The sequence below is a fragment of the Sinohyriopsis cumingii genome, chromosome 9, assembly GCF_028554795.1.
Source record: "Sinohyriopsis cumingii isolate HCF-2022 chromosome 9, ASM2855479v2, whole genome shotgun sequence".
Taxonomy (NCBI): Eukaryota; Metazoa; Mollusca; class Bivalvia; order Unionida; family Unionidae; genus Sinohyriopsis; species Sinohyriopsis cumingii.
Window position 1 is genome coordinate 47,343,487 of NC_142969.1, and position 13,724 is coordinate 47,357,210.

General features: G+C 36.8%; 1 protein-coding gene across 3 annotated transcripts in view; it reads left to right on the top strand.

Moving 5' to 3' along the window:
* The window catches only part of LOC149791752 (solute carrier family 23 member 2-like), a 59,312-nt gene extending 46,385 nt beyond the window's left edge, over positions 1-12,927 (top strand). For all 3 annotated transcript variants that reach the window (XM_089970246.1, XM_089970248.1, XM_089970247.1), the window contains exons 9-10: positions 4,923-5,018; positions 12,142-12,927. In XM_089970246.1, coding sequence (XP_089826372.1) covers positions 4,923-5,018; positions 12,142-12,419 — 374 coding nt within the window. In that variant the 3' untranslated portion in view covers positions 12,420-12,927. The remainder of the gene's footprint in view (positions 1-4,922; positions 5,019-12,141) is intronic.
* Positions 12,928-13,724: the final 797 nt, after the last annotated feature.

The window sequence follows — 13,724 nt, forward strand, 5'->3', positions numbered from 1 at the left end:
TCAAAAGCTAGATCTGGTAGAGTAACGCATGCCCAAAAATACACTGTTACTGCACATATATATGACAAAAGATCTCCGAGACTGGAATTCTTATTGGCTCAACAGCTTGTTGAGGTGCTTTTTCATAATGGAATGTTGCTCTTATGTGGTGTGGTACATGCTGTACATCCGAATTGTCATGATGCCTTGTGGCCCTATTCACTTTTTGATGTCCAGAAGACTAAGGATTTTCTCAACCTTGCGACAGAGAAATCTAGCTGTTTTGCAAACCTTACTTTTCTTATCTCAGTCTTGTCATCTCAGACCAGTCGTTTCAGTCAAGGTGTCCACGCGCTCAGAACTACTTTTAAAAAAAAGAAACCCTTGTTTTCTTCTGCTCTGCCTGATGTAGTTGTACTAAAATCAAACAACAACAGCAACAAATCTATAACAAAAATATAGTAACTTAAGGTAAATCCATCTTTGAGAACACACCATAAAATACATTTTGAGAGAGACAAAGACACAAACATGTCAAACTTTTTGATATTATGCTATATCGTTCCACACAGCATGGTCAGTTTTATCTATATGCAGGCCTAGCTCAGTACATTTTTCAGGTCAGTGTCATTAAATATAGCTAAAGCTACCGGACAAGTTTTAAATACTTTGTGTGAAACAAATTATATACTGTTAGCTACATTTAATGATGCTGACCTGAAAAATGACTGTACTACAGATAGGATAAAATTCTCAATGCTGTGTGAAATGAACTATAACAGAAAACGCTGATCCATGCACATAGACTATAGACCATTACACTTCATAGCCTCCCAACTCTCTTAACAACTACGGAAAACTTAGTAACAGCCATAAAAGTGTTATATAAAACATTCTTTATTCTAATTTTGTTAAGCTTCACCATTGTGTCCCGGTTGAATCAAAAATATACCTACACTATTTAATGACAAATAATACACTTACCAGCCAGAAGGAATTATTTATCCATCAACACATTAATCCATAAGCAAATTTCACTGTAGCACTTGCCATATTTCCAGGACAGAAAAATAAATGTTCAAAGAATCCGCGAACTTGAACGTTTAGGACATGGTTATCCACTAGAGTCCATTTTTGGATGGTCTATTATACACGGGGGTAATTTTACAATCAGTATTAAGGACAACACAAGTATGTCACAAACAGTTTCAACTCCTCCAAAGAAAAGAATGGTTATATATGATAGTGACACGGATCTCTAATTACCCATGAATAATCTAATGAAAGATGTTACTCTTCGTTACAGCTTGTACTAAGTATAACTACAGTAGAGCTGAGTAGCCAATATCATTTTATTATTTACAATATAACTTTTCAGAATTGGAACTGATGAAAATAAAACAGTTTCTTGTAATAAATATTAATTATTTATTGTCAATTTCATATAACATCCATATATTAAATGTGATAATACCTCATTATTATGCGACGTTTTATGTTGTTATTTTTCTTTGCTCACACGTATAAACTGTGTACTTCGGACGCAACAGTCACACCACAGCCCTCATTAACATATTTATATTCATGCGCCGATGTAAACATTGGACGTGAACACTAGTGAAGAATTCTTTTTACTCTGAAGGAAAATATTGGGTGAGAAAAGCCTCATGGGGAGACAAAAAATATAAACCCTTGACTGGGATTTCCTTGTCTCGGTCCAAACCCCAACATAGATTCTTTATGTCTTGTTGATGTGGAGGACAGTTGTTGAATGGCTCTTTTCTCTTTTGGAAACCCTGGAGGTAGAGGTAATGAATAAATATCGATCTTTATGATTTGCCTCATGATATCTTTGGCCCTTGATATCTTTGTGCCGTCTGCTATCAGTATGGAGTACATCTTGGGACAGAAGCCAGTGAACTCATTAATAGGCTACCCAAGCGCCTATCCTCAAATCTGCTTTAAAACATTTTAATGGTTTTGTAGTATCTTAAACATAGTTCCTCATGTTATGGAAGTGAGCAAATTCAGCTGTATTGAAGTAGACATTGGCAGTCTAGATGCTCAGCAGCAGACTGTCAATGTCCATGTACAGCAGTTTTGTCTTGTTCCCATAACACTTCAATCTGATCTTAATTGCCACACATAGGTGCTTGCTCTGGTGAAGGATAACCTGCACCATATAGATGAGATGGTTTAGCTTCAGGATGGAATTGTGGAACCAGATTGCCAACAAAGACCATTCCAACAGGAATGCTGCATCCTCCCCACCCTGAAGCGGTACACAATCCACTCACTTTCATTCGGTCCTCTGGAGTCTATGGATAGTCACTATGTGCATCATGAAGCTCCTCCATTTATTTTGGTGGACTTCTAGGATGTATCTGCTGTGGTCTATAGTTCAGGCCATCTAGCTGCCCATTCAAATCAACCTGTAGGCAAAAACTGACTCATGTCCTAATCACTGAGGTTGTTGAATAGATTAACATATCCAGCTTGTTGTCTTTTCATTGTCATAGTCTTAACACATTGGTTTCTTTGCTTTAGTGTCTCACCTGCTCACCATTGCAATGACACCATGGATGCCCTTCTCAAAAAACAGGTGTTTATCAATGTATGTCAGTAGCTCAAGCCTGTGACACAGAATGCCTCCTTCAGCAGGCTAGTTACAAGCTTTTCCACACTATTTATAAACTGGAGACTGTCAACAAACTTTAGCTGCCTTACCAAGAGCGTCATGTTCTTCTTCATGTTGTTTGGAAGAGTGCTGATGTTCTTCAGCAAGACTATTCAAGATCCAGTGGCCATCATAGCCATGCAGATTGTAGAGCACAAGTGTCACCTTTGTTTTCTTGAGATAAATATGCAGCCAGGGTTTACATGCTTTGTGGACTGCAACATTGTATTTGCCATTAATAGCCAGTGATTTTACACCTTACCATTACCTTGTACCCAGCCACAAATCTGAATAGTTTGTTGCTTCTTGGAAAGCATTGTGGTCATCTCCATCAACATTCGTCTCAGATGGATTTTGATATACCCCTCAGATTTCCTCAAGTTCATGCTTGAGGCTCAGATTTAATGTTGTGACTACCTCCTTCCCTTGGTATAACACTCCTTGGACACTCCGTTACAGCTAACAACTGTGTAGCAAAAACTAGATGAGACCTGGTCAGCCACTTTCTATGTGCAGCTTTAGTTCATATTATTGGCAGGGTTTTCAACTGGCATGTTCATTGTCTTGAAATTAACATAGATATATGTAAGATGCATCTGGTGGGGTTGGTTTTGAAAGGCTTGGATGTTCTTGCCTGGGTCTGGTAAGGATACATGCTGCTACATTTGCCTATATTTCAGCAGCCTTTTGTATGGGTTTCCAATAGGTCAGCTCAGTAGATGTGCAGACACCAGTGACATTCTTCTTCTCACTGTCCTTACTGGGCTGCTGCACAAACCTGCATAGGTCTTTGTTCCAGACATTATGGCTTTTTTACTGTCTGTGAGAGACAATAGATCTATTAGATGTTGCCCGACTTCCTTACTCAGACTTGCCAATATCGCTAACCTTCACAGGAAAGTTGATGCCAGCAACTTTTCATTTGCCAAGGTGCTGATATTGCTTGCCTGGTCAATCAATATGATCATTAGCTGTGTTCAAAGCAGATAGTAGGACTTACTCAAGGTGTAGAGTGTCTACATTCTTTAAGTCGATAACAGCTTTCTTGGGTTCTGTGGTTGATAGTGTTGGAATGTAACTCTGGCCACAAAATGGGCAGTACTGCACCATCCTGAGGGTAAGCAATTAAACAGTGAGCAAATGACATCCAGAACAATTGCACATGTATTTAATGTGCCTTAATATGGTGTTGTTATCTTGGGCAAACAACCAATCATTTTCATCAGTGTGCAGCATGGCTTTGGCGGCATTCTGGAAAATAGGCCATAACTTGTATGCTGTCAGTAGCATTGAAAAATACTGATGCATCAGCTTCAAGGCTGTGCTTTTCTGGAAAAGTGGCATGATTGTCTTTAACAATCTCGCTGGCTTTACCTTGATGTTCTACAAAGGTGGGTAGCTTTATTTGGAGCTTGGCCATTCTATTCATTTTTGTCAGCATAGGGACATTATCCTGCCTTTTGACTAGCATGGAGTCTGAACCATACACCTGGAAGCTATATCTGGTGATGGAGTTGAAACAAGTGGCTCAACCTTGAGTCTAGGAACCAGAAGTAGCCATAAGGCTGGAACTGGATGGTGAATCAGTGCATACATCTTACTAACTTTCTACTGTTTGTCTCCTTCTGAGCATCTCATTTAAATGTGTGATAGTAGTCACTGTGGTAGATAACTTGTTATCCAGTATATATAATTACAAGTGGCTTCAGACACTGCAAGGACCTTGATGTACTGCTTTGTTGCCTTAATTTCTGTTCATTTCAAGTTTATTACTGTGGTAGTACCACCCAAACATGGGCAGATCTGATGATAGACCTCTTCGAAAATGACAGGATTTGGCACTTCCACCAATGGCACAATACATATTCACAGTATTTCTGGACAGCTTCAGTCAAGTGCACTTGTCTTTGGTTAGGTGGGATGTAGCTCCAAGCTATACAACCTACCAGAAGCAATATATATGATGCTGTAGTTATATTTTTCTGAATAGGGTTGTTGGTGGAGTTGGCTTGGGGTGGATGGAGTGTGATGGGTTGGTGGTACAAAACACCTAGTTCACATTTACACATGCAGTCCATATATATCTTATTTACACAGGTGAAAACGGAAGACTTGATTCCACTAGTATACTTCCTTCCTTTCAATGAACCACCTTTCTTAATGCGTTGGTAATTAGTGCAAACATTTACCTGAAATTAGTATTAATTTCTTTGCTGATGGTTATGGATAGATTTGTTTGATTTTGAGGGCAGTATATCTATTGCAGGAGTTAGTGAACTTGACCAGGTTCTCACTGTCCTTCTCAGCACTGCAATGTTTCTGGGTGGCATTATAGGTTTTGTCCTTGACAATACAGTTCCTGGTAAGTTGTCTATATCAGGTCAGCTTACTTAAGGCAAACTATGACAGTATGTTTCTAGTCAAACGTGATATTTGTTAGTGGAATAAATGCACAAATGAATTCATTCAATCAAAATGTTAAGATTTTTTCTTGCTTCTCTCAATTCATAGACTTTATTACATCATTCGTCCATCCTCTAACTGGTATGAAAGAACGATTAGTTAAGCATGTGTTCAGGTCAACAAATTCTGAGTATAGCAGATATGTACCTTTGGATGATACACATGTGGTATAGATTAAGAAATGACCCAAATTAATGAGGTTAAGATAAGTGAAATTATTCTATATTTTCCTCATTTTGGTGTCAGAGTGCAAAATAATTGACAGTCAGTCCAAAGCCAATTATTTGATGTCCATAAGGAAATATCAGGTTTCTGGTTCTTCCATACAAATAATTTTTGATATGCATAAATTTGTAATTGTATTGTATTCACTTTAAACTCTTTTATGTGTATCAATCTGAGTTCCAAACTAATATTTCCTTGCAAAGACCTAACTAGAAACATAAAACTGTCATGCCTACTATCTTTAGCATATTAATTTTCAAATGGTATTTGATTATGTATATATTAAACTATTTCACCAATCAGAAAAGAACTGTATACAGTAAAAGTTGTTTATTACTTTCTTCAGTAGAACACTTTCTCTTTTAGAACATTTGAGTTTAATAACCTTGTCCAAATTTCAAATTATTATGTATTCTAAAGGCTTTATCATTATGTTCCTTTCTTACAATGTTGGACTGGTTCTAGGGTTTGATTTGTGTGAACTGCCTGAGAAAATTATGAAGGTTTTGTTAGGTACTGCAATAAGGCCAGATAAACAATTATGGTGGTTATTTAAAAAATATACATGTGACACCAAAGGCTCCAGGTAACAAAAGCCTCATAACACAACATAATTCATAATTGGTAAATAACAAAGGCACCTGGTAACAAAGGCATGATAATCACATATCATTCATAACTGGTAAATAACAAAGGCACCTGGTAACAAAGGCATGATAATCACATATCATTCATAACTGTTAAATAACTAAGGTACCTGGTAACAAAGGCATGATAATCACATTTCATTCATGATTGGTTAATAACAAAGGCACCTGGTAACAAAGGCATGATAATCACATATCATTCATAACTGGTAAATAACAAAAGCATATTGTACCAAAGGCATGATAATCACATATCATTCATAACTGTTAAATAACCAAGGCACCTGGTAACAAAGGCACGATAATCACATTTCATTTATAATTGGTTAATAACAAAGGCAACTGGTAACAAAGGCATGATAATCACATATCATTCATAACTGATAAATAACTAAGGCACCTGGTAACAAAGGTATGATAATCACATTTCATTCATAATTGGTAAATAACAAAGGCACCTGGTAACAAAGGTATGATAATCACATTTCATTCATAATTGGTAAATAACAAAGGCACCTGGTAACAAAGGTATGATAATCAGATTTCATTCATAACTGGTAAATAACAAAGGCACCTGGTAACAAAGGCATGATAATCATGCATCATTCATAATCAGTACTTTAGAACCACAGGCTGCTGGCTCAGTGCATATAAAGCATAAAAAGAAATGGTTTGGTTTTGTACATTTTTGAGTAAATAATTTTGAAATATTCCTTTGGCTTAAATTTGACGTCAAGGTACTGACAACCAAAGATACCTCACGAGTCTTGAGAAACATATTCAGTGTGAAATAAATCTATTATATGCAATCAGTATGATTTATATTGCATGGCATGATGTTTCCACAGATTGTGTTATGAACTATTTTGTCACAGCAGAAAGCAAAAGATATCATTACCAATGATAGTGATGCTGATGATGATGATGTTTCCCATGCTGTGGTAGATAACTCGATCATTACACCTACATGAGCCTGGTAACAAGAATGTTGATTTCTTGAGTTATGTTAATTATGATGTTGATACTGTCACATCTGTGATACCAATAATTGAGGATATTGTTTGTTAAATTATTGGTCACTAGGAAGCAACTGATGTTTCTGCTGCAAAAAGTGATGAGGATGACAAGATTCTATTATACCAGTAGTTGTACCCAAAGCGAACAAGGTTCTAGTTGGCACAATATAGACTTTACATAGAAGCTGAGTGTGACATTAAGGATATTAGACTGTATCATCAACTCAGAGTGACATATCAGATGTTAGACTGTGCCTACAAAAGTTCAGTGTGACATTTTGAACATTAGACTTTACATAGAAGCTTAGTGTACATTTCAGACATTAGACTGTACCATGAACACAGAGTGACATATATCAGATGTTAGACTGTGCCTACAAGTTCAGTGTGACACTTCAGACATTAGACTGTACCTACAAGCTCAGTGTGACATTTCGTACATTAGACTATACCATCAACTCAGAGTGACATATCAGACGTTAGACTGTACTTACATGCTCAATGTTTTATGCCTGATCTTCTTTGAGTATTTGCATATCATTAAAAAACATAAAAACTCAGATAAATAAAAAATGACAATTTTCTTCAATCCATATAAATAAAGGACTGATTTTACAAAATTTACTAGTGGTTAAATTTATTGAACACAAAAGTTTGCACATAAAAGTGATTTTTATGATTCACTGGCTGAAACATGTACATGTATGCTGACACTTACAGGATACCAAAATGTAATACTGGTTTATCTCTTTTTCCCTATTATCATGCAGTTATGCAAATCTATGTCGTTTGAACATTTTATTACCATTACATACAAGTTCAAAACATTACTCAAACAAGTATCAGTTGTTTGCTAATTTTATGTCCAGTGTCATCAAAATGGTCAAGAATCAATAATCTATTTAACATGTTGCTTTGTTTTTGATGCCATTCATTGTTTGAAACTAACCAAATATTCCTAATTTTAACCAGGTTCAGTAACTTCAAAAGCTACTGGTCATGTAGATAATTCACTGCTTCAGTTATTTAACACAACCAAATGAACCTGACCAGTGCCACAGTACATAAAAGTTAGTAATGAAAACTAAAATTACCCACAGTATAAAATATACATGAAGAAAACATTTTCTGCTTAAAATGCGTTTTGGTCAGTTGACAAATAAATATTATTTTTGATAATGTTTTGTAAAACAAGTTGATCATCTGCATGAATTATGACTCACATGTAAATGTGTGTTAATATCAACAGCAGTAAAAGGGTCTAAGATAACTGAGATATTGTTCAACAGTAAAAGCGTCTAAGATACATGTAAGGTGCCATACAGCAGTAAAAGGATCTAAGATAAATGAGGTGTTGTTCAGCAGTAACAGGGTCTAAGATCAATGTGACACATTCTTCAACCGTAAAAGCGTGTCAGATAAATGTAAGATGCCATACAGCAATAAAAGGGTCTAAGATTAATGTGAGATATTGTTCAGCAGTAAAAGGATCTAAGATAAATGTGAGATATTGTTCAGCAGTAAAAGGATCTAAGATAAATGTGAGATGTTGTTCAGCAGTAACAGGTTCTAAGATCAATGTGACACATTTTTAACAGTAAAAGGGTCTAAGATAAATGTGAAGTATTCTACAGTAGTAAAAGGGGCTATAATCAATATGAGGTGTTCTACAGCAGTAATAGGGTCTGAGATCAATGTGACACATTCTTCAACAGTAAAAGGGTCTAAGATAAATGTGAGATGTTGTTCAGCTGTAACAGGGTCTAAGATCAATGTGACACATTCTTCAACAGTAAAAGGATCTAAGATAAATGTAAGGTGTTGTTCAGCAGTAAAAGGGTCTAAGATAAATGTGAGATGTTGTTCAGCAGTAAAACGGTCCAAGATCAATGTGAGGTGTTCCACAGTAGTTAAAGGGTCTGAGATCAATGTGAGGTATTCTACAACAGTAAAAGGGTCTAAGTTCAATATTCGGTGTTTTTCAGCAGTTAAAGTGTTTCAGATCAATATGAGGTATCCTGTGGCAGTAAAAGGGTTTACGATCAATATAAGGTATTCTACAACAGTAAAAGGGTCTAATATCAATGTGAGGTGTTCCCAGCAGTTAAACGGCCTGAAATCAGTATGAAGTATTCCACAACAGTAAAAGGGTCTAATATCAATGTGAGGTGTTCCCAGCAGTTAAACGGCCTGAAATCAGTATGAAGTATTCCACAACAGTAAAAGGGTCTAATATCAACGTGAGGTATTCCCAGCAGTTAAACGGTCTGAGATCAGTATGAAGTATTCCACAACAGTAAAAGGGTCTAAGATCAGTATGAGGTATTCTACAGCAGTTATAGGGTCTATAATCAATATGAGGTGTTCTACAGCAGTAATAGGGTCCAAGATGAATGTGAGGTGTTCAACAGCAGTAAAAGGGTCCAAGATGAATGTGAGGTGTTCAACAGCAGTAAAAGGGTCCAAGATGAATGTGAGGTGTTCTACAGCAGTAATAGGGTCCAAGTTCAATGTGAGGTGTTCTACAGCAGTAATAGGGTCCAAGTTCATTGTGAGGTGTTCAACAGCAGTAGGGGCCCCGAGTGGCTGAGTGGTCTAAAGCGCTCTCCGTCATGGATCACTGCCATCTCACCTCTGTCTGCATGGGTTTGAGTCTCGGGCTCGGCCAATGTGGATATGTGAGAAAGCTTGCCGGTAGCTTCTCATGGGTCGGTGGTTCTTTCCGGGGTTTTCCCGGGTTCTTCCTCCACCATTAATACTGGCCACCATGTATAGCCTATCTTGTGCTGAAAAATGGCATTAAACCCTATAATAACAACAACATCAACAGCAGTAATAGGGTCCAAGATCAATGTGAGGTATTCCACAGCAGTAAAAGGGTCTAAGATAGTAAGATAGATGTGAAGTGTTCTACAGCAGTGCAGTAAATGGTCTGAGATAAATGTGAGGCATTCTTCAGCAGTAAATGGGTCTGTAGTCTAACATCAGTGCGATCAAGGTATTCTATAGCAGCAAAAGGGTCAAAGATAAATGTGTGGTGTTCTACAGCAGTTAAAGGGTCTGAGATCAATGACAGGTGGTCCATGGCAGTTAAGGGGTCTGAGATTAGTGTGAGGTGTTCTACAGTAGTAAAAGGGTCTAAGGAAAATGTAAGGTGTTCTACAGTAGTAAAAGGGTCTGAGATCAGTGTGAGGTGTTCTACAGTAGTAAAAGGGTCTAAGATAAATGTGGGGTGTTTTAAAAGGGTGTAAGATAAATGAGTGATCTTTTACAGGAGTAAATGTTCTAAGATAAATATTAGGTGTTCTAAAGCACCTGGGTTCAAAATTAGGATAATTTTTCACTAACCCACAGGATCATCAAAATTAATTTTACTGATCCTCGCTGAATTTCACTGATCCTGCTTAAATAAACAGAAGCCAGTTCAGTTTTTAATTCAACATTTATTATTCATTAACATATAAACTCAAAACAATAACAACTATATTGAACCAAGAAGAGTCATGAAAACTTGAAGGTTCATGTTCATTTTCTGTCGTTTTTGTCATCCGATCTAGATGCCACAATTAGATCTATTATTGATGAAACAAGTTTTTGTTTTGATTTCAGGTATCCCTCTGCCATTATGTGTAGGAATTTGCTTGCATTGAGTGATAACAGGGACGTTTTATGAAACGTTTTATACCCACAAACTAATGAAGTAACTGATGCACTTTAACATTTCAAAGAAAGGCAGTACATCACAACCTACCGTGGGTCATATTTCATTTGTATTCATTCTTGCAGCATTTAGGTACTTGGTCTCTTTTTGTGACCAGATTTACAACTTTGCTCATTCCTCATCATCATCTTATCTCTTCCTCTTCTAGGGTGGTAGCATACCTTTCAAAAATACATCCACATCTTGACAGTGTATTGAATCTTTATTATATATTGTTTGGCATAATTCTGCAATGTTCATTTAGCTGGCAAAAACAACCCCTTCTGATTGGTCAATACTAGCCTGAGACCCTTTCTGATTGGTCAATACTAGCCTGAGACCCTTTCTGAATGGTCAATACTAGCCTGAGCCTCTATTTTTGTAATCGTCTGATAGGTCAATACTTGCCCGAAAGAGATCCTTTCTGATTGTTCAATATTAGCCTGAGACCCTTTACTTTTTGTAATAATCCAATTGGTCAATACTAGCCTGAGACCCTATACCTTTTGTGATCATCCAATTGGTCAATACTAGCCTGTGACCCTTTCTGAATGGTCAATACTAGCCTGAGCCTCTATTTTTGTAATTGTCCGATAGGTCAATACTTGCCCGAGATCCTTTCTGATTGGTCAATATCAGCCTGAGACCCTTTACCTTTTGTAATAATCCAATTGGTCATTACTAGCCTGAGACCCTATACCTTTTGTAATAATCAATAATGAAATCAGTGCTTGGGTGCAGTAAATCAGTCTAGTTCCTTGTGTGTGAAGACTGTTTTGGGAAGAATAACACTAATCTACTTGATGAAACGTTATCTAATTGTTCTTAACTATGACTACACATTATAATGTCACTTCTACTGCAATGAATTATAGTTTGTTCCTTCATTTGGTACCTGGCATTCTACTGTTTTAACAAAGTCTTTTATGAATATGAAAAAATTGTGCATTGAGGCAAAGTCATAGATTAGAGAAAATGAATCTCCTTGGCATGAAGTGATGATGTAGTCCGAGTCACCTTCTTCCCAAACCCTTATTTTACATTTCAAGAGATGGCAATTTAATCTGAAATTGAATAATAACATTATAGCATTATGGGTTATGGGCCATTTAATCTGAAGTTGAATAATAACATTATAGCATTATGGGTTATGGGCCATTTAATCTGAAGTTGAATAATAACATTATAGCATTATGGGTTATGGGCCATTTAATCTGAAGTTGAATAATAACATTATAGCATTATGGGTTATGGGCCATTTAATCTGAAGTTGAATAATAACATTATAGCATTATGGGTTATGGGCCATTTAATCTGAAGTTGAATAATAACATTATAGCATTATGGGTTATGAGAAAATGTTAAGTGACACACAGATATTATTATCAAGCTCGGTGTTTAACTTCTTTGCTATTTTCACTATTGTAATTGTAGGTACTGCCGAGGAAAGAGGCATTTTGAAGTGGAGAGAGTCCTTGAATGTACAGCACAATTCTGGACAGTCTGACAGTGATAGAGACTCTACAGTATATGACTTGCCTTTGATAATGTCATGCTTGAGGCGTTTTAAGTGTTTTACCCACATCCCTTTCCTTCCCGTCTTTCACACATCACCAACATGGATTTGCTTGTGTAAATCCAAACAGAAAACAAATGAAGGACGGGAATGTGCAGATGATGATATCTGCGAGTCATTCCAAACTCAGCTGTAGTTGCAGAAAATAGGTCTATGTTCGTATGTCATTTATGCAAAATTGATACAGCCCCACCCATGTCCAATTGTTTAAAGCTGACAGACTCAGGAATAAAAGTAAATGTGATGAGGATATATAAAAGATCTCATATGTGAAGAACGTTGGTAAAATTAGCAAATTTCAAAATCTGAGTTTAGTTTAAATGTGAAATTTAGTACCATATATACTTGCTTATAAGTCGAGTAAAACTGCAAAACAACAAAGATCCTGATCTGGCATAGCATAATGCACCTGCAGATCAGGATCTGTTTTGTTTGTTCTACTGATTACTCCTAATAAACTACATAGACACAGATCTGCCAGTACATTATGCAACAGCAGAAATGGGTTGATGCAGTTTGCAGCTGGCCTCACCTTATAAGCGAGTACATGTGGTAGTTCAGGTATAGGAAGAGAGACAGTTCATTTGAATTAATAAAGTTTAATTAGTTCCAGTCCTATTTTATAGTGTGCTCCTTAAGCAAAATCCTCATTAAAGAGTATATCAAATTGTTTTGTGACCAAGAAAGATTGTAAACTCTGCACTGAAGTAGCTACAAAAATCAGCCAGTGTGTACTAAATGGCATCTGAGGAGACTATGAAAGCCCCCAAAACGTTTTGGTGCCACAGGACCTCTGGTGCACATGGTTTTGGTGCCCCAAGACCTCTGGTGCTTGGGGCAACCACCTTGTTCCCACCCACCCCAGTTAGTACACTACTGAACGTAGTAAACCGTTATTTATAATTATGGATCACAAAATCCATTACCTGCCTTGCTTCCATGACTACTGACACGTATAGCTGGATATAATTTTGCAATTAATGACCACATTTCTGTTTGTCAGCCATCAGAAATGCGTTCATATCAGTGCCCAGTTCAAAAGTGGAGAGATATTTATAGTATTGCTGATGAATGGAATATGTATCCAATATTTTTATTCCAACTCAGAGGGTATAATCACACAGGACACTATAAGCCTTTCAGAGACTGCTCTTTTTTACCTGCCTAACTATAATAGCATCCTCTTCGAACCTTGGTGGCCCTGGGTGGCCAAGGGATCTAAGGCACTTGCCTTTTCAGATCATTGACATCTCTCCTCTGAACACTTATTGTGGCTCTCAGAATATTATTGACCTTTGAAATGATATGACAGAATGTGGCATATATATCAACTGTATACAAGTTTTTAATTGAAAAAAAATCACTCTAAAGATTTAATACTACTGCAGTGGTTGCCACATTTTCCAGTATATTTACACATGTACCTTCACCTGAGAATTCC